Source organism: Mytilus galloprovincialis, chromosome 2 (assembly GCF_965363235.1).
Source record: "Mytilus galloprovincialis chromosome 2, xbMytGall1.hap1.1, whole genome shotgun sequence".
Lineage (NCBI taxonomy): Eukaryota > Metazoa > Mollusca > Bivalvia > Mytilida > Mytilidae > Mytilus > Mytilus galloprovincialis.
Genome location: NC_134839.1, coordinates 67,542,074 through 67,565,353, shown reverse-complemented (window position 1 = coordinate 67,565,353; position 23,280 = coordinate 67,542,074). Strand labels below are relative to the sequence as shown.

Sequence of the window (23,280 nt, the reverse complement as noted above, 5' to 3'; positions counted from 1 at the left end):
ATCACAGGAATAAATTACTATTCTGTAATATTAGCAAGTAATGTAAAGCCTTAAGCTTCAAATAAAACATATCAGAAAGAAATATTTGGATATTCTATTTTATCAACCTTAAATTAAAGCTACATATTGAAGTAGTGCATAATACTTCTTATCACTTTATCCAAGCATGAAAAAACTGACAGTTTGTTTGTATATAAGCCAGGTAAATGCACTACAAGTAAAAGAACTTTTAAATCTATGTTGAAATAGTTATAAATAACCTTTAAGGTCATATTATCATAGTGTAGGACATTAGGATATGTTCCATAAGCATTTAATAAAATTTAGGTAATCACTTAATAAATTCTCCCTAGCTATCTTTCAATAAACAGCTGCGCCATGAGCGCATGATACGCCCGACGTCTTGTGTGGAAGTTTTATGCAATAATCATAAATAGTTTCTGAGAAATTTTAAGCAATAACCATATATTGTTTATAAGACACGGCGGGACATGTGAAACCCCCAACCCTGTCTTTTTTTTTTACAAAAAACTAAATATCACTATAATAAAATTTTGAATCAAAACCAAAAAGTATACAGATCTTTAGATTAATATAACAAAGAAGTGTGTAAAGTTTTAAGCAATAATCATAAATTGTTTTTGAGATACGGCACAACATGTAAAAAAAACCTCCCCCTTTTTTACAAAATACTCAATAACTCAAAAATTAAATTTTGAATCATCACCAAAAAGTATACAGATCTTCAGATTAATATAATAAAGACATGTGTAAAGTTTTAAGCAATGATCATAAATCGTTTTTGAGATATGGTGCGACATGTAAAAAAAACCTCCCCCTTTTTTACAAAATACTCAATAACTCAAAAATAAAATTTTGAATCATCACCAAAAAGTATACAGATATTAAGATTAATATAACTAAGAAGTGTTTAAAGTTTTAAGTCATAATCAAGAATCGTTTTTGAGATACGGTGCGACATGTGAAAAAAACACACCCCTGTTTTAGTTACAAAGTGCCGTAACTCAAAAAGTTTTAATCTAATTTTCACCAAAAAGTATACAGATCATTTGACCATCATAAGAAACAACTATGTTAAGTTTCATGAAATTTGGATAAGTCGTTCTCAAGTTACGGTGCAACATGTTTACGCCGGACAGACAGACGGACAGACGGACGGACAGACAGACGGACAGACGGACGGACACCGGACATTTGTATACCATAATACGTCCCGTCAAAATTTTGACGGGCGTATAAAAATGAAAGAAAAACATTAATAATTAAGATAAAGTATTATCTGTCAGATGAGATTTCCCTGTCTTAAACAATATTTTGTACCGGTAATAAAAAAAAGAGGTCAGCAGTAGTCTTTATAAATGAATTGGCAACATATAGAATTCAACTTCTGTTAAAACAGAAATTACTGTCATTTTTCCTTACAATGACCCTCTTGCATAATACTTTAAGATGAACACTACATTAAGTATATTAAATAATTAAATTCAAAAATCTTCTTCTGGTCAACTCTGTTTTAGAAGGCCACTAACTTACAATTACTGTATATGTAGTAATATTTATAGCTGTGTATTCACTTTCATGAATTTTGCATAAGGTATATTTTAGCGAGAAAAAAAAATACACACAAATAGAAATGCAGATTTCAGTGCATATAAAACCATCGAATACATATCAATAGAATTAATAGCTGTATATGCATGTTGTTTTTTTTGGCCTTACATAACCTCAATTAACATGAAACTGTTCAAACAACACCAGTTATTTTTTCAGAAATTTCAGTAAGGATGAAAGGACAAAAGGTGAAAAATAATAGGTCAAGTTAAATATGACAGTTATATTTGACAAATGAAAACTTAATTAATGAAGACTTTAAGAATTAATAGTCTGTAATTCATGTTATGATATTGTTGGAAAATACTTTGAAGGCATCAACCATGAAAAAAAAGTTGCAAAAAAAGTACATATATACAGTATATGGTTACTAAATATTAAGATCAGAGTACTTCCTTAGGCATTTAGGGTGGTAATGTGCTACTATCATGACTATCATAACTACATGTACATGAGATCAGAAAAGAAATTAGCAAAAAGTTCTAATATTTTCCACCATACACCATGTACACATGATATTGCATTATAGCATTTTCATTGTTTTGTATGTTTTATTTGGTCTTTATCAGTTAATATGAAGCACTTTTGGCAGCTACTCCATTTTATCTTTTCTTTACATTTCAATTGTTTTACAGCAAATATGCTATGGTATTTCAACGACTTTTCATTTATTTAATACATTTTGCTCCCATCCATACGATATCACAATAACTGAAGTTTATATAGTGCACCTTTATTCTTGTTGTCTGTAATAATACATGTACAAATGTGGTATGGATACCACATGTGAATTAAGATTTGCTTGCTCTTCTAAAGCTCATGAATTCACCCCTTGTTATTTTTTTTTTTTTTGGGGGGGGTCTTTATTACTCAGTCTAAAGTTTTCTGTATTTTGTTTTGTATAATGTTGTTCCCCCTTTGCCTTTGGTCATTTTTTTTCTTTGAACATGATGTTGTCAGTTTGTTAATAGTCGTTTTCAAGATAACAGAAAAAACTTGCACTTTACCAACATTTTCTATTCATGTATGTTGCTCATGTTGGCAGGCAAGGCCAACTGATACATTTTTAAACTAGATACACTAGTGATCATTGTTGCCAAGGGTGATGAAATTCAGACAAATAGTTTTATAGAAGTTTAAGTGGGGTTGACAGACGAGAAATCGGCATATAACGGAACTTCACCATCGGCTGACATTTTTCTAAAATGCAAGTTAAGTACTTTGTGTTAAATTAGGTACAGTGGAGTCTCAGGTGTCTGTGTGGACGGTGATGTTGTGCATTAGGTGATTTCATCATATATCACCACAGTTACACAAATAAAATAGTTCTTGAAATTGTTTGAGCCTTCCGAAGGGATAGAAAAGAATAAAATTGATAAGTTCAAGAGTTAGTTAATAACTGAAATCCTGTGATTTACCATATTTGGCCAATTTCCATTAAAAAAACTACATCATCAGATAAAATTTGTTTTATTTAAGTCAAATGTATATTCAATTGAAATAAATTTTGCTCTGCATCCTTGGCAGTGTGTTTGGGCAAAAAAATCAACTATATTTCGTATCATAAAATCTTTCCTTTATTCAAAATATGCTATTTTTGGAAGGCATGCATGAAATCACCGGACATTTGAGGAACTCTCAGAACAGGGTTTTCCCAAATTTTGACACAAACTACACAAAATCTTGGGGGTGAAACAATACAAACTGATGATTTTAAGAAACAAAAGTATTTCATGAATGTGTTCACAAAATATTATCCATTTTTTTGTTTCATTAGTTGAATGAAGTATTATGTTATAAGTCTTATGTGTGCAGATACACCGGACTGCACCGTATATAGGGGAAAAAATTATAAGACAATTAAGTGCCTGTGCCAGATAACAGTCAGAGCTCAGACATAAATAAGTCTGAATCTGCTTTTGACTCATAGAGGTCTAAATTAGTAAGTTTTATGATTTGTCTCCCTTTAATGCAAGACAAAATACGACTTAAAAAAGTCAAATACTGTTAAGCAAGAAATAATTGACCAGAATCAAAAAGTTGCAAATATTGACTCCTACAAGTCGATAAGTTATCAAAATTGGTTAACTTCAAGACCTACACATATTTATAAACAAAAATTTATATTGATAAAATGGTCATGCATCTCATACATGTGATTCTTCCGGCGGGAGTTAAAATCTCCCGCTTTTCAGACCCTCTTCCGTCCCTCCCGTTAAAATTTGAAATCTTCCGCTTTTTGAAAATGTCAATCTCGAAAAAATTTCAGTAGACATTTCTGTTTACAAAATAGATACAAACAGGGAAAAAGTCCGAGAAACTCTAAATTGATATGGGGAAACTCCGAGGTAAATAGGAAAATTGCCTCGAGTAATCAATGAAGGTGTTAAGGATTAGACTGTATATACAACAATAAAAGATGATTGGCATTTACCTAGTAATCAACTAGCTAGTTAAATAAACATGTCTGGATGATTAAAAGTGATACTGACAATGAACATCGACTTTAATAAATTGATGCTGTTGAAAACATGGAACAACAGACTTAGTTTAAAATGAACCTCAAAGACAATAAAATCAACTCAAATATGATATGTCTTCTATCTGGTACAATGGAATACCTAAATAAGTGTGTTTGTCTTATAATTTGACAGAATGCAAACTGTATGTTATCACCAAATACTTGTAAATGTACCCCAGCATCAAATTAAAGAAGACACAATATCACTATAGCCAAATTAAAAAATGGTGCAAGTCCAGTGACAAGAGTCAAGGCCATGCTTACTACACTTCATGCAAAGCTGACTATGGTGGCCCTAATTACTTGACCAAAAATATGGAGACAGCTACCCATCAGAAAGCCCACAACTTTATCAATTCAACACCTTCTGTTACAAACATGTTCAGTAGTGGTACAAAAGTTGACAATGTGGCTAAAGCAGATGTACTTTTTGCCAACTATGTATGATGGCTGATCACTGTATCTTGAACTATATAAAATTATGATGAATAAATATTTGAACCCCTCCTATCTATCTTCTATTTTACTAAATAAAAATGGCTATGTAGGTGCTTGAAGTATGGAATCATTGTTGTGTTTTAACAAAAAAGGAAGATTATGCAGTTTAAACACACACGAAAAAATCTTGCATATATCGATAAAAAAATCTTGCGTATGTCGATAAAAAGGTCGATAAAAAATCTCCAGTTATGAGGCCCAAACTCCAGCTGAAAATTTCCAAATCTCCAGTTGTGGCTTGACAACTCTGTCACATGTATGGCATCTAAATCAAATAATGACAACAGTGAAAGACAATGCTTTGTCTTTTATAGAAAAATATGAATGAGAGTCTAAAAAATCAGAGATAATGTTAATAAACCTTACAAAACAACCACCTGGAACCACACTAAATGAGGTAAAACATCTGTGTTTAGTAAGGATGTTCAATTAAATAATTAAATATAGATAGCTCAAGTCCTTGTGAACTCTCAGACAGGTTTTTGCTGTCATAGGTGGTGTACTGTGGCCACCAAGTAAATTTAAGTTTTTTCATCAACATTTAAATAGACCTAAACAAGTTAGTCCAAATAATTATGACGTCTTGAAAGGCTATTATAATTTTTTTCTTTGACGCCTTACTTCGACGTCATAATGCTGAAGCCGCCATTTTCGGTTGGACTTTGACTTTGAGAGCATATTTTGCTCTCAACTTTGAGACCCGATTTAGCCATCAAATTTTCATTGAAGGCTAAAAAAAATTGCATATATAAAAATTCTTACCTTTTATGTGTTCAAAGAAAAAAATTATAATAGCCTTTCAAGACGTCATAATTATTTGGACTATAAACAAGTCTGTCATTTTCTGACTTAAATAAGTCTAAAATTGTGTAAACACATTTTATAATAAATACATGTTTTGACTTCGTCAAAACATAATTAGAAAAGCCTTCAAAGACATCATAATCATTAGAACTAATTAATGTTATCTGGTTTATATAGGATTTATTATCTTACTTCTTTCTGCCCAATTCTGCCCCTTGAGTAGAGCTTTGAATACCGCCTCTGTCTGATTCATGCATAACTTGGACAACACAGGAACGACGGGTGGGGATATCGTCACATTACTTTCAACCAAATCAGATCTTCCAATAGTTTCCAAGGCAGTAGAAAAATCAAATGATTGATCCAATATTTTTACGGCATTGCCTAATGTATTTGGCGATGTTCTGAAGAGATTCACGATCTCTGGTAACTGGTTAACTTGAATCAGAATGTCTTTGTAATTGTCAAAGCCTGATACCAATAATACATGAATTGTTATGTATGTCATAAGTGTCCACGACATTTTCATCATTCAATGATCCTTGATCAGTTGATTGAATAAGTTAATAACAAGGGAAATAATCGAAAATAAAAAAAGACCGGGTAAAAAGGAAAAATTGAAAATGACGGTGAATATTTCCGCAAAATAGCCGGGTGTCGGACTAAACTGGAATCCGCTTGTATTACGCTTCACTTAAAATAACCGGGTGTCAGACCACCAATCAAAAATCTCTATCTGTTCAATCAAATTGAAATTTTGCAATTTTTACAGCTTTCTAAATATTTTATCTTTAGTTTAACTTCATAGAAACCTGGTATATCCTGATTTGTACATGAATCACCTTTCTACATGCCAATTTTCAACCCATGTTTAAAATCTTCTAAGAAAGAATTGCCTTCTGGAAAATAATTCAGTACACCTAAAATAACCCCTGGTTTTCTGGAAATCTTAAATTAGTATACTATGGAGCGCATTAATCCTAAATTTTTAATGCAAACTCATAGACAAGTGAATTTTGGCTCAAAGGTCTAAATATATTTCTCTTTCACAAAAAGTTTCCACTGATTTCTCAGTGCAAATTTGTTGGTTAGTTTAAGTAAACAATGACATACAAAGCACTATTTTGTATAAGAGGAGTAACTGTTGATCTGACACCTTACATGTATGCAAACTTGACACATCTTCTAGAAATGGTAATTTGAGGAATTTGGAACTGCACATTAAAGACTCATTAAAATCCGACTCAGTTTAAACGCTAAAAAGGTGTACTCGACTTTTCTTTACACTATAATTCATTACCAATATTTGTGATTTTGTCAAGTTGTTTTACGCACCTTTTTTTTAATTATTGTCACCGATATGCTGACGACGGACAGACAGACCTATACCATTAAACGTCCCGTAAATGTGCGAATAAAACTTGACTAAAAGGACGCGGCTTGAACATTATTCTGTATTATGTTATACACATGACTCGTCATGGGAGGTCTTAGTCTTAGTACACTGTACCCTAAACTACATATCAGCTCGACATATTATATAACACAAATATACGGCAACAGTAACAGGCTCGTTAGTTGTAGTAGACGAGGGATTGATCTCAAAATCAATAATACAAGAAATGCAAAAGGTCGAAACGGTGATGTACAAATATAGTGAATCGCTCGGTAAAAGAGAGAGATACTAGTACACAAATACTAAGAACCACAAATTTGTTTTATATAGAATACCCCTTAGTAAATTAGTAAATTGTTATGTATGGAATGCGGAAAGAAAATCATGGCAAAAATTATGTGTTTATTGCCGGTGATAATACAGCAGACCGACCACTGTCGGCCTCTGGATAAACAAAATACCAAGCAAATACACGGATGGAAATACAGTAGAAATGTGTCAGTCTCCGTCATCGTCATTTGAGTATTCTCTACTCTCACCATTACAAGTTATAAGGTAGACTCCAATGAGGACGAAAGCGTAAAATCAGTTAAAAGATCAAACAGAGAGGATTCTGATTTAAAAACAGACATGTCAGAATAATATATCTTGTTATCTATTAATATAAAAAAAAAAAGAAGACGTGATATGATTGTCAATGCGACAACTCTCCACAAAAGACCAAAATAGCACAGAAATTAACAACAGTTACTATCCTTCACCGTACGGCCTTCAACAATGAGCAAAGCCTATACCACATAGTCAGCTATAAAAGACCCCGAAATGACAATGTAAAACAATTCAAACGAGAAAACTAACGGCCTTATTTATGTAAAAAATGAACAAAAAGCAAATATGCAACACATAAACAAACGACAACCGCTGAATTACAGGCTCCTGACTTGTGGACAGGCACATACATACAGAATGTGGCGGGGTTGAACATGTTATCGGGATCCCAACCCCCCCCCCCCCCCTAACCTGGGACAGTGGTATAACAGTACAATATAACAACAAACTATAAAAATCAGTTGAAAAACTTTTTTATTAACCATAAAAGCATATATTTCTTTTTTTTTTCAAATTTTCTTTCTTAATCTGACGTTCCATCCAACTATCCAAACATTCTTTTTCTTTAGTGTCAACTGTGGTCATGAAACATTTGATATGCCTGATGAGGGAATAACTTCACCTGGTAAACTAACATCCATGGTTGAGTTGGCTGTCAACATTATATTCATACTTATTCTCACACCCTTCGCTGCTTTGTTGTGTCTCCGTTTTCTGTTACCAGACAACAGTTTATCACCGTCTTTTTTCGAATTTAGCATAACATGTATATATGCCTATGATGGACTGTTTTTCTTTTGCCTCTTTTGTTTCGCCTCCTTTTCTCTGAATGTCACGTTTACGATTCGGTTTATCTCTGGCGGAAGGTAAGTCATCGTTGTTGAACTCAACTTTATCAAGAAGCTACGGAAGCCGATAAGGGCCATTACAAAAAAATATTTTATGTCGTAATTACGACATAGCATGTCGTAATTTCGACATAACATGTCGTTATTACGACATCGCTATGTCGTAATTTCGACATAACATGTCGTTATAACGACATCGCTATGTCGTAATTTCGACATATCATGTCGTAATAACGACATCACTATGTCGTTAAAACGACATAGCGATGTCGTAATAACGACATCGCTATATATAAAAGAATATGTATTATGATTTCCAAAAGACTAAATGACACAGAAATTAACAACTATAGGTCATCATAATGCCCCCAATAATTAGAAAAGGCCCCGATTAGTCAGCTATAAAAGAGGGAGGAAAGATACCAAAGGGAGAGTCCCCGAAATGCTGTGTGGTAGACAGTGTTGTTAATTAATTATTAGCTCCCTTGGTAAAACTCCAAATTTCATATTTAATGTATTTCATTGTTAAATAATTTACATGAAGCTTAATAAGTATATATATTTGTTAATTGCATAGCTTTTGCTATTTGAATTCATTGGTTAAAGATTTTTTATTTGTATTGTAAAGTTTAATATTTGCATCGTCGCAAAATCTTTGGTTACCTTCTCTGGATACCTTCAGTGAGAAACTTATATATTTTTTAAATCCCGTCTAAGATTCATAAGTTACCTGCCGTGGAAGGGTTGTACAGCCAGACAAGTTTGAAATAAACAAATAAGACGTGGAAATATATGAGGAGTGACATTGAAGGGCAAGCATTCCATCTCCCCTTATATAAGCGTAAACTACATGGCTTCTTGTAATAAGGGTGAATTGAAGTATTGATAGCTCTATTTCTACTTTCAAACGTTGAGCACGACATTCCTACAACACGACGTTACACTTTTAAAACATTCGTCGAAGAGGGTTTTTGACTTCGTTTAATTTTTGCAAGTTTTATTCGTTTTTTTAATATTGTTGGTTGATTCTGGTTCTGTTCGTTTTGCAATGTCATTTTATCAAAAATTACCTCGAGTTGTGGAAATCGATTTAATAATGTTTACCCTTTAAGTTATTTCAACTAAAAATGCAGTACTGTCGCAAGTAATGTAGGAAGGAAAGATGGGACGGAAGTACATGTATACGGTTTTCCATATTTTTGTTTTATCATAGGATGTTTAACTTTCAAGGTGCATATCATCTGTCATTGTAAAATTTCTATATCTTAATTCAACCAATACAAATATATCTGACACTCTGCAAGTAAATCGAACATTTTTACTCTTGGTTAAATTTGAATAGAATTGCATTTTCCCTGGCACATAAGTTGTCGAAATACACCCCTTCAATTCCTTGAACCTTGGCTTGAGAATTATTTCCCAAGTCATCTATAGCGTTTAACTTCTGATATACATTCTAAAATATAGTAATCTACTCCTGGATCGTCCGCGAAAACGGCAAATATAATCCCGGGTTTTTATTAATTCGATGAAACGGTTTTCGTTGCTGTTTGGGATTCGTCTTTCAATTACCCCCATTTCATGCACAAGTTTATATTGACGAAAAGTTCCGGCTTCGCTAGTACAGGAATTATTTTCATCACGACCGTTATAACATGAATAGCAGGACAAATCGCGAAGTAAAACATTCCGTGAATTGGTATTAAGTCTTTTAATATTGGTGATTGCACCTTACTGAAGTGACGACTTTAAATGATCTATTTCGGAGTACTTCAGTAACGTAAATTTCAATTCGCATTTTACATTTAGAGGACTGTCTTCGTGTCTCCAATTTGTCTTTGCAAAGTTGGACGAAGTTCATGTAATGGGATGTTTTCCCCATTTCCCAATTCTTTTAAATAAATCGTTAAAAGCTATAAACGATTAATAAAAATTGCAAAATTTAACCTGTGTCGAACCTATGTCCCCGGGCGGAGTCTATAGCAACATGCACTATTCTTTTTTTTTCGGCAGCAATCATCAACCTCTTTTTCCAAATTTCATAACACGATTTGTTTTAATTATCATGAACATTTAATTAAAACTTCAGCACATGTAACGCGGAAATTAGCGTCTTTAGGATTTTAGACGTTTTCAGGCGTTTGGACAAATTGGCTACCGTTTTGTAATGTGTGGAAGCATTTTATTCCTTTAAGACCCAAATATGTAGGTAATAAGAAAAGAATCTTGGCATTTTTTACTCTTCGTGTATCTAACTTTTGTTTTTATCAATTATAAAAAATACGCGTTAACTGCTTTGAAAAATAAAAATATCAACTTGGACAAAATGGCTACGGTTTGAAAAACGACTGCGTAGAGAAGATTTTATTGAATCAGCAATATTTGAACTCACATGAGGCAAATATTTGTACTTTTGTTAGGTATTATTATTGTCTTACTCTTTTTATTCATTTTCTACTATATCTACTTATAAAATTCACTTTCAGTCGTTGAGTTAATGAAAAACATCGTTGGACATTTTTCTTATTCCAGCTTAATATGCAGCCACCGAGTCAAATGAAATTTGGCAAAATAACGGCTTTAACGGCACAGAGAACCAACACATGTCGTTGTTCCTGCCAAGAATCAAGAAGATCAGAGAATAAGAAAAAGGATCACTATACATAAGAGTTAAAACAGTTTTTCATAAATGTAACGTTGGACATCCGTTTTTTTCACATAGCTTTCTTATTTTAATCCTCAAATAAACTAGATATTACTTAGTATATGATCAAGAGCTGTAAAAACATAATTTAAAACATATATGAATTTGTTACAATATTGTTTCGTGTTTTCTAACATTTTTATTTTTATTTTGTTTTGCGGATGAAATTTCGAAGATTCTGTTTTAAATCCTAGGCGTTGTAGGAACATCGTGTTCTACGTTTGAAAGTAGAAATAGAGCAATCAATACTTCAATTCAACCTTATTACAAAAAGCCTTGAAGTTTGCACTTATTAGAGCTTTCTTACAAATTGACGAAAGGTACGAACGAACGTAAAGGGAGCACGTATTTCATTAATACAACAACAGTTAAAATAGTCTTTGCTTTATCCAGTAAAACAGCATTCTTTTCTAAATCAAGTTTATCTAAAAAAAAATAATAATATCGCAAATAATGCACGATTTTAATATAATCAAACAGATAACTATAGTGTCAAATACGCTTACGTCCGATACGTTACTTACGTAAACCACGAGTACACACATTTCCGCGGGAGTTTTTTAAGCACGAGATTCACGATTAACATTTCAATGACATTATTGAAGTACGTTAGTCTAAATTTAACGACAAGATTCACATTTATTTTTACTTGTTACAGTTCACTTTCGACAAATTATCAACATGGTCAAAGTGGGATATCGAGATTTGCTAAAAAAAAATGATGCTACAGTGTATTTAGAAAGTAATGTTGAATAAATCTAAAAAAAAATACTTTGTATATCAAGAAAATAAATCTACAATTTTGCACCATATATATTGTGGATTTTGTAATGACGATTTAACAGTACACATGTTTTGAAAATAGCCGCGTAGTTGTCACTTATCGTCCAGTGGCTAATATTTCATGAATGTTCAGGGGAGAGGCGATTATTCAAAAGTTATAAAACGAGCACCAGCATATGGCATAGTATGAAGATCATCTTTTTTTATTTTATTATTTTGAGCGTTTTTGAATCTAGGAAGTATTTGTGTTTCTGTTAGGAAAGAAGACAATGTATTTGCTTTGACATTTTAAGGTTAAACATTGCAACATTGTAATATTGAAGAGTGGGGGAGGGGCCGGTTTTTAGTCTTCTAGGGCATTTTTTTTCGTCTGCCTACTGTTTATTTAGAATCTTTTGTAGTGTTATCTCCTCTGACCTGGTGGTATCAATAATCATATTCTAACCTATCGTACGTCTAGAAATCCAAAATATATCTCAAGAAAAATCCAATTTAATAAGTGTCGTTGCATGCACGATAATTGTCCGAAGTTCCACGACTATTATTTAAATATGTCAAAATAAAGGATCCCTAAAACGAGTCTTACGTATGATTCGTCAAGCAAACGTACCTTTCGTCAATTTGTAAGAAAGCTCTATTAGGAGGGAGATGGATAGCGTCACTTGCCTTGGTAGGAATGTGTGTTAGACCTAGCATACACGGTCGGTATAATTACATGGGGTCTATAAAATATATAACTTTCTCACTGAATCTATTCAAAGAAGGTAAACAAAGATTTTGCGACGATGCAAATATTAAACTTTACAATATAAATAAATGCCTTTAACCAATGCATTCAAATAGCAAAGTCTATGCAATTAACAAATATGTACTTATTAAGCTTCATGTAAATTATTTAACAATGAAATACATTAAATATGAAATTTGGAGTTTTACCAAGGGAGCTAATAATTAATTAATAACACTGTCTGCCACATGTACATTTTGGGGGCTCTCCCTTTGGTATCTTTCCTCCCTCTTTTATAGCTGACTATGTGGGGCTTTTCTAATTATTGGGGGCATTATGATGACCTATAGTTGTTAATTTCTGTGTCATTTAGTCTCTTGGCAATCATAATACATATTCTTTTATATATAGCGATGTCGTTTTGACGACATAGCTATGTCGTTAAAACGACATAGTGATGTCGTTATTACGACATGATATGTCGAAATTACGACATAGCGATGTCGTTATAACGACATGTTATGTCGAAATTACGACAAAGCGATGTCGTAATAACGACATGTTATGTCGAAATTACGACATGCTATGTCGTAATTACGACATATTTTTTTTTTTTTGATGGCCCTTATCGGCTTCCGTAAGAAGCGGTGTTGAATTTTGATCTATACAGGGCTTGTTCAATGCTGTTTGGTAATTTCTTTCTTCAGCGGAGAGATGTCTGCTCTTATTTTTATTATTTCGTGGTATAACTGCTGTGTTACTTATAACACTTGATACAGAACGTGATCGCGGCTCTAAAGGTACAACTTTGTTCTTATTAAATATGTATCCAAGTCTCTGGACAAACCTTATCAAAGCGATCTCTTTTCCTTGCTGTTTACTGTCTGAATTACATTTTTTTCCACAAGTAGCTTCCATTTTTATGCTTCAGTGTTTACGTCGTTGAGAGCATACGATACAGTTTTGATCCCGTATTTTACAGTTTGATAAACATTTCCATATAGACTATTTTTTACCTGATTAAATCAAATATATAATATAAAATATACCTTCATGTGCTACTTTTTGAGTAAAATGAGGTCGAAATTTTGTATATTTGCTCAAAATTCGGATTTGTGGCCGTATTTTTCTTTTCGAAAGAAAGGCTTAACTTTTTTGTTTTAAAAGATAAACCAAAATTTTTGTTTGTTAATTAATTTGTAATTTCTGTATTTTATAAGTATCCTAAAAAATTATACATTTTTTATTCAGAAATAACTCATATTTATCAAATGTTCATGAAAGTAGAAAAAAAAAAAATTTTTGGCTATATATTTATCAAATTAAAAAAAAATGAACTACTTACGTTTTCATGAAAATTGGCACACATAATCTTCTTACGTAATCAAACCAAAAAAGAGGGGTCCATGCACTCGTTTTCAAGTTAAATAAGTTTGAATGATAAAAATCAGTCGAAAAATGAATCTTTCCCTGATAACATAAGTCATAGTTTGACGTCGCGAAAATAACAATTTACGTTAGCAACGTCATTACCTCCCCTGTAACTGCATCGTATGCCCTTTTCATGTAACAGAGCTTTGCGTGATCCCAAAATCCTCGCTGTTGCTGCACTCTGACGTCGACCGTATTGTTGCGTGCATGACTATAGAGGATGCGCATATGCAAGTATATTTGTTAAAAGACTGGACGGACGGCGATTGACGGGTTGACGGGACACGATGAAAGACTATTAAAAAGTAACTTTAATTAATAATTGAATGCTTCTTTTTGTAACTTCATTGGGGTGTAAAAGCGTCGACCGAAGTACATTTTGTATGAAGCGCTCCGCGCTTCATTCTAAAAATGTGCGCACGGTCAACGCTTTTACAACCCTATGAAGTTACAAAAAGAAGTATTCAATACTTATAATTACATTTTTTAGCTAGGATCATGAAAACACGATTTTTATCAAGTTTTTATTCAATTTACCTGTGCACTTTATTGTGGGACCTCGTGTCATCATAAATAATTTTTATTATGTAATGAAGTTGCTTAAGGAATAACGCGAGATTGCAGAGTAGCCAATTAGAATCACGTATTATATTGAAACATACGTCTAATGTAATTATACTACTTAACCACCGTGACTTAACAACAAAATATCATGATTGAAATTTAGCGATCATGAAAAGGGAAGAAATATAGGCAAATAAAAAAGATGCTACTAGTTTGTTTTCCCTATGTATGTCAAAACACCACGGTCTTTCAGCGGTGTAGAAACAGCGAACATTTCGGGATCGCCCAAATCTCTGTTGCATGAGATTAACGACGTAAACACTGAAGCATCAAAAATGGAAGCTTCTGAGTACCTGTTATAAAAAGTGTAATTCAGTCAGAAATAAATTAGATTGAAACTAGTCGAATAACAATTTGGATTTATTGTTATAAAATTAAACTAAATAACACCAATTGAGAATAACGATGTGCTTAGATATGAAGAATTGCTAATAACGAGCGCTATATTAGTCCATCGGAAGGGGACGATAAATGGCGGACCCGTGTTAAGAGAGAGCCACATCTCTTGCACGTAAAAGACACCCTTGTAGATTTCGAAAAAGAGCAGGCTAATGTCGCTACAAGGCAGCACTCGCACCCGCAAAATGGAAAGGGATTAGAATAAGTTGCAAAACTTGTTTCCTAATCCACTATAAATAAATATGTTTAAACTAATAGCGAGGTGCTTATATGGGAATAATTGGTAATAACGAGGGGCTTAGATAGGTAGAATTGCTAATAGCGAGGTGCTTATATGGGAAGAATTGAGAATAACGAGGGGCTTAGAGATATAGGAAGAATTGAGAACAACGAGGTGCTTAGATAGAAAGAACTTAGAATAACGAGGTGTTTAAATTATAAGAAGAATTGAGAATATTTGGCATAATTTATATAGGAAAGGGAAACACTCCGAAGCGCTTTCTTGATTTATTATTCTTCATCAGGAACGCTTTAACCAAACTATATTTGTAAAGCCAATGATGTATAAATAACCGGTTGTATAGACTCATTTAGAGCTAAATGACATAAAGGGGGCCCCGGTCCTATCTAACGAATAGGTCTCCTCCATGTTGGTTGGGCTGGTATGCCGTCTCATAGAAGTATATGAGAAAAGGAAGTTAGGCAAAAATAGTTAATATGGAAACAAATATAAACAAAAACCAGTCTGATTAAAACCAGCCCCGTCTATACACTTGCGTTTCATGCTAAACAAAACGTGACAAAACAAAATCATCAAAGAAAACGGTCGTATGATTATTACGCTATATATATTAATTAACATGTATGCCTAACGTCTTTAGTCAGTATAGTAAACAGAGTTTGAAATATACACACGTCTTTCTAAAATTCACACAACAAGCGAAGTACTACCAATATACCCAAACAGTGACAAATATCATAATATATTATATTTATTATTTATGCAATTATCTATGACCAATGAAAAAAGTAAAAACACAAAAATACTGAACTCCGAGGAAAATTCAAAAAGGAAAGTCCAAAATGAAATGGCAAAATCAAAAGTCCAGTCACATCAGACGAATGGATAACAACTGTCATATTCCTGACTTGGTACAGGCATTTTCTTATGTAGAAAATGGTGGATTGAACCTGGTTAGACATCACCCCATCCTCCTCTTTGATCAACCTGGAAAGGAGTCACCCCCTCTATCAGTTTCCATTTTATTCATTAACCCCCCCCCCCCCACACACACACACACACACACGCTTACTTTTTCGCCGCCCCTAGAGATAACTAATGATCGGCCCATAAAGTCATTGGATCAATATTTTATAATTTCACTATCCATGCTGAGATTTTTTTTGGCAATGGTAACTGAAGTTTAAGACGTTACTTCACGGATATAGATTATATATAAAAAGATAGACAAGCAAGAGGTGTATACTCAACATGCAACCAACAAAAAATAATACATATCGTACGCGTATTAGCAAAATGAATAGAAAGGTCACTGAAACTGTTTGTAATAGATTTTAGTTTGAAGAATGAATCGGGAATTCTTACATCGAGATCGAAAACAAGACAACGATCACTTTTAAACGTTTGATTTAGGGTAAGTAAGTAAAAAATGTAAATTATGTGGTATATTTAGAGCGAATAATCAAATGCTTTAAATATCTGCAGGCAATGTTGAAATATCTATTGATGTTTTTTTTTTTTGTTTCATTTTTTTTGAAAGAAGATATTCTGCTATTTATCTAATTATTTTTTTCAACATAATATATATATTTTATAATTTTAACTGTTCCGGAAATTGATATGTACCGCTTACAGTCAGATCCATATATGATAGGGTTTACAATTGATAACCTTGGCGCATCTTCTCAACCACTATAAATTGTATATGACTTCCAGTTACGGTCGTTTATTATTATACAAATGCGATTTGATTTTTTTTTTATAATTATTCTGGAAAGGTTCACACATAATTTACATTTATGGTGCAGAAATAAAGTTGTCATTTATGACATGTAAATAAAGCATGTTACATATATACAAGGCACAATTAAGGCGTATATCTGTCTTAATATGATCACTGAGATTACTATGTGTGACAATGGGGGATGAAAAGGATGGATAGATCTAACTATATAGTAACGGGAAAAGTATAACCAAACACCTGCATCTCACAGAAGGAAAATGTAGCAACTATGTTTATTTACCGCACAAATAAGTCTTTTTACTTGCTTTCATCTCAACGGAAAATAAAAAATTAAAAAACCACAAATTTTAAAGAGCTAATGAATAATGTAATTTATTGTTCATCATTAAGTGTTGTAGGGTTATAGTTGCCATTATCTTATAAGACAAATGTAAAATAAATGCAAAGCAGAATGGAAAAAAGTTATTACATATAATTATGTTGAATATTTTGTTAATTTCACACATCCCTTTGTAGTGCCTCACAAATGATAAATGGTTTTGCTGTAAAGTTACACATTTCAACAAGGATAAACAAATTAGTGTATTGTTTTGTCGGAGGCTGACCTTAAGTAAATAGGTTCACGTTTTTTCGTTATTCAAATATAAATGATTTTCTGTCAAAGGTAAGTACTGTTTTTTTTTATATATAAAGTTTCTATAAACCGAAGCTGATATGCTATCTTATACAGATAATATAGCAGTCTGTACATACATGTATTTGATATATGATATTAGTACCATGTTTCGTTGATAATAGTCTGCGAATCCTAATGATTTATCATTGATGAATATATGCAGTATGTAAATGTACGTTTTTGCCTTCGTTTTGTATCAACTATTAATTATATTAGTAAACAGATATATAATTTAGATATAGTTCTGGCATATCTATATCAATAAATGACATCAATTAATGATTTGATTATTTTTTTATATGTCTCATATTGTAAAGGTTTCGTCTACATCGGTCGCAGCAGACTATTTATGATAAATTTGTTCTGCAAGTTTTATTTGATCTAGAATTTTCTCTGGAGACTTTTGGCCTTGAGCGTACCCTTCAAAGGTTAAACCAAGAAAAGCCCTTCAAATATTAAGTGCATATTAGTGGTAAAATAAGTATCTTTATCTTTCATATACCAAGTATATTTTCTGTATCGAAAAATGTTAAAAATTATATTTTTATCATATTATAAAAATATGAACAAACGACGATAATAATGATTTATTTACTATGTGTTTTACATCTTCACAAAATCTCATCAAAGAGAAATTTTGCTATCAAAAAATGGCCTTTCGCCAAATGTATATCTGGTAAAGCCGAAAATTTATCCTTTCAAGAAAAGAAAAACTTACAACAAACGTAAAGTTGACACACAACTTTATTGAATTGATTAGTTTTGTTTAATAATCATTTTGTACCGTTTTTGAATAAATGATACAGTCAAACAAGTGGTATTTCGATGTCTACAAAAGATGCCATCTCAATGCAGATTTATCAGTTCACTGTTATGAAAAAAAAAACAGTTTTTGGTAATACTACACACAACAAAAATCAACATGATGGATCAGCCTACATTAAGTTTTTATTGTTACACAAATATTTGTCATCTTCATTCATTCTTACTTAATCGAATTTTTATGAAGATTCCTTTTTATACTTTTTCTGAATGACCATCCCTCAATACGCAAAGTTAAAAAAACAACAATTGGAAATCGAAATACGATATTCTATTTTTGTAATTATATGAGTGGTAAAAACCTAATATCACATTAATTTGTACATTTATAAAATTGAAAATGGAAATTCTTATTAGTAAGTTCCTGCATCATGAGTCGAAATGTGTTGACTACAATGTGTGGTCAGTGGTCGTCTTTTAGATTTTATTTTTGTGTTGATGAGTTTCTGTTCAACTTATACATAACATTTAAAGACACTAGTCTACTGATGCCTTGAAATGTGTTTTGTTATTTTTGTCATTAGTATGCATGCATGCATGCTGTCTCATTGTTGTATATCCCTTAATTCCTCCCCGGCCTTCCATTCATATAAAAACCCAAACGACATACCTGAATAACAATATATTATTGTACTAAAACAAAAAACAAAAAATCTACATAATGTGTATAGTAAAACCTACATAACAACCATAATAAGATGGAGCGACATCGCCAAAATCTTCTATGAATTTGTGGTTGTTTGTTTGATTCTAATTTTATTCATAAATGCATTGTTTTTATATCTCGTTATTATTTCAGACCAGCAAGTAAAGGTGGGATGGATCATGTCACTTGGAGTTATTATGCATTATCTGTTTTATGGATGCTAATCTGGTTACCTGAATGTAATGCTGGAAACCATACAGGTATACAGTTATATTGAAACCCGGCATTAGCTTATTGAAACCTAAGATGTAACAAAATGTGGAGATAATGTTTTAAGCCATATATAGGTATAGGAAGATGTGGTATGAGTGCCAATGAGACAACTCTCCATGTAATCCACTTATGCAAACCATACATGTGCCTTTCAATGTCGAAGACACTTGAAGTATTTTTAAGGCAATGACTCAAAAACAGCTCTGTATTATTGCAAAGCACTTTTAGGGATAATTTTCTATGTAAAAATAATCTCATATTCCAAATATATTGCATACAAGATTTTTTGTGGTTATCCGCTAATTGACAGCTAAAAGGGTAATATCCTTTTTGGGACGACACGTCGATTAACCGAGAACAAATGGTGAACTAAATGACAATGGAAGCTGTTTAAAGCAAAACAATATTCGAATTAATCATAGTTTTTTTAATTTGCGTCGTTTCCTTTTCCTTTTCTTTATTTTTTAAATAGTCCCTCTTATAACTTCGCTAACATTCCATAATTTAATATTTCAGAGTATAAGCATCCAGATGTCGAAGCTGAACGAAACCATGCGAGAATTATAGGAGTATGTGTGGGTGTAGGCCTAGCTATGATGTTTCTGGTCATGTTATGTATTAGCTATAACTATTATAAACATAAAACCGTGCCAGTTGTAGAAGAAACGGTCGTAGAAGCGGAGCTACCAAAGAAAAAAGTTTTTGCATCAAATGATCGAGTCATGCAAATTCATACTGTACAGAAAAAAGAAGAAAACATTACACAAGATACACGTTTTTAGTCTAGATTTTTTGCGCCAATAATGCTGTGCATTGTTCTGTAAATTGCTATTTGTTTGTTTCATTTTTTATTTATATTAAACATGAGATATATACATTTGTTACAATACTTATTGATTATTGATTAATTGATTGGGACATTTTTATGCCAATTTCAGCACTCTTGGCTTGGAGTCAGAAATTCAGGCAACAGTAGTATAACGCTTTTCGAAGCTCATAAATCGATTGAGAAAAAAACAAATCCGGGTTACAAACTAAAACTGAGGGAAACACATCAAATATAAGAGGAGAACAACAACACAACAGAAACACAACATTAGATATAACACACACAGAAACGAACTATAATATAACAATGACAGAAAACTTAAAATCCTTGTCAATTAATATCCCAGTCGGGTGAAGGTTGGTACCCATCAAAATGTTTAACCCGCTGCAATTGTTTGCACCTGTCCTAAGTCAGGAACCTGATGTTCAGTAGTGGCCGTTTGTTGATGTGGTTCATATAAAGTGTTTTTCGTTTTTTTATATAGATTATACCGTTGGTTTTCCCGTTTGAATGGGTTTACACTAGTCATTTTTAGGCCCTTTATGGCTTGCTGTTCGGATGAGACAAAAGTTTATGTTGAAGACCGTACTTTGATCTCTAATGGTTTACTTTTATAAATTGTGACTTGGATGGAGAGTTGTCTCATTGGCACTCATACCACATTTTCTTATATCTATCGAATGCACGATTCGACTCACAACTTTAAAGGCTAGTGAGACTATAGTTGAATTGCTTAGACCACTCGGATAACGTGTCCCTAGCAAACTTCTCAATATTCCGAAAGGTAAAAGTTAAGAAAATCTTCCATCCATGGAATTGTGCTCTCAATGAACTTAAGTCGCAAGACATGTTATGACAAACATGCAGGGTTAGTCGATGTCTTGAATGGAATAAAGAAATACTTCTATCTTCATTGGAACTTATTGAAATGTTTTATGATAAAGTAAAGTTGATATAAATTTAACAAAGCTATCAAACATCTGTCAACAACTTCTAATTCTCTAAATAACAACACGTATTGAGATAAAAGTAATGTAAAATTGAACTGGATGTAAGAAATTGTATACAACCAAAAGCCAACCACTAACGAGGTAGATGGTATAGCTTCGATTTTTTTTAGGAACATGAGGCTGTAAGATAATCGTGCTTTGAAAAAGACTAGACTAGTCAGATAGTCAGATTGATATGAAGCACCCCCCCCCCCCAACCACCACCACCAAATAAAAACCAACATACAATCTTACACAAAGACAAAAACGAACCAAAGTACATGCAGGCTTTTGGCAATATTGTTACTGGGTACCTTAACATTTCCAGGACTGACATGTTATGATTAATCCACAGATAGAGAACCGAAATGTTGTACATCTAAAATTAACTAGTATATGAAGTGGTTAAGTCATAAGCGACTTTTATCTTACTACAAATCTTGGTGTAGAATATGGGAAGCTGAAGTCTATGTGTCTTTTTTTCTCTCATTGGATTGCTTTCTAATAGAGGTATACCTTGAGTCTCTTGAGTATACCTTGAGTTGTTTTGCATTTATTATGATAATGAAATACTGGTGTTTATTTTAGAGGAATTGTATTTTATATGTTGTAATTTTTGCGAAGCAAAGGACTGTTGAAGGTCGTATGGTGACCTGTAGTTGATCAAATCCTTGTCATCTAGGATGAAATTTGAAAAAAAAGGCAGGACAGGATTTTGAGTAAAAGAAAAAGGCAGGATGAGTAACTTGGCAAAAAAAAAAGGCAGGATGACAATTGTTGTAAAAAAGTCAGGATAAGCTAAGAAAAAAAAAGGCAGGACCGAATAGACTGAAAAATAAAAAGGCAGGACAGAGATTACAAATAAAAAAAAGGCAGGACACAATTTTTCATCTTAGCCCCCCCCCCCCCTTTCCATAAAAATCAAATGGTAGCTCCCTAAAAACCTTTCACTCTGATTTAAAAAAAAAAAAAAAAAAAAAAAAAAGAGTAGGGGCAATAAGGCCCTTATTTGGCCCCAAAATACCTGCTAATTTAAAAGTTATCATATATATTCATAAATTACTGGAAACTTGACTAAAGTATAAGGTACTACGAAAAAAAAAATTGACATCAAACAAGTTACCATGGCAACAAATCATGAACTAATTTGCATATTTTGTTAAATTTCGCGATTTTTCTTGTATTTTCATCAAATTTTAGGTATAGTTTAGATTGCAAAAGTATGTGTGCACTCAAGAAACAACTTTATATTTGGTGAGATTATGCCAATAGTTGTAATAAAGCTTCTGTTAAGGATGAACTTAGGTTTTGGAATTTGTGTCAAATGTTCGGACTCCTTGGTGCTTTTCCATACAATACAATGTAAAATATTTTGCCCCATAACACACATTTATTTTTTTCATATATAAGAATTAATAGCTCATGAAAAGTCATTTACCAAAATTTTTGAAAATTCTTGATTTTCTTTCTTTTGTTTTGAGACCCAATAATATCAATTAAAATATAAGGTAAAAGTCCGAGTCATCCTTTTCCTGCCATATTTTAAATCTCAACTATCTCGAAAGGGAGCTCCATGACCTATCAATATTTTAGCTTATTTTAATCCTTAATTGATGCTCTACCAGCTTGTAGTATCAATTTTAACTTCTTAATTTATCAATTTTCACCTAACCTCACCTTTGTACATCCTTAAATTATTTTGTTGTTTCTCAGCTGCGCAGGATGTTTCCAAAACGAAAATAAAGACAGAAACTGCATAAATTCTGTATACTAGTTATTAAAAAATAAATTTTCTTTTTTTGTTAAACAAAAATCCCCTTCGAGTTGCTTTTCACCTTCCACGAAGTTGTCAATTTCATTAACACCTGTTAGCATATTTTGATTCAACCAGTTAGCTAAAGAGGTTATGACCCTTAAAATCATCCAATGATTTTTTGAGATCACCGGCAACCACATTAATTTTTTTTATATGTGGGTTCGGAAAGGGATAAATTTCCATAGAATTAGAGAAATAGCTATACATGATCCAAAACAGCGCAATTACAGCTTGGGTGTCTTTTTTTTTAGCTTTCATTTGTCCGGAT

The 23,280-nt window shown here is 32.5% G+C and overlaps 1 protein-coding gene and 1 long non-coding RNA gene across 3 annotated transcripts in view; one reads left to right on the top strand and one right to left on the bottom strand.

The window, feature by feature from the left end:
- Positions 1 to 6,009, bottom strand: part of LOC143064188 (nose resistant to fluoxetine protein 6-like) — a 34,881-nt gene extending 28,872 nt beyond the window's left edge. For both annotated transcript variants that reach the window (XM_076236840.1, XM_076236839.1), the window contains exon 1: positions 5,648 to 6,009. In XM_076236840.1, coding sequence (XP_076092955.1) covers positions 5,648 to 5,987 — 340 coding nt within the window. In that variant the 5' untranslated portion in view covers positions 5,988 to 6,009. The remainder of the gene's footprint in view (positions 1 to 5,647) is intronic.
- A 10,511-nt stretch (positions 6,010 to 16,520) lies between these two features.
- On the top strand, positions 16,521 to 20,251 carry LOC143064187 (uncharacterized). Its single transcript, XR_012975199.1, has 4 exons — positions 16,521 to 16,631; positions 17,478 to 17,625; positions 19,259 to 19,365; positions 19,895 to 20,251. It is a non-coding gene; the product is annotated as an uncharacterized LOC143064187 (long non-coding RNA).
- Positions 20,252 to 23,280: the final 3,029 nt, after the last annotated feature.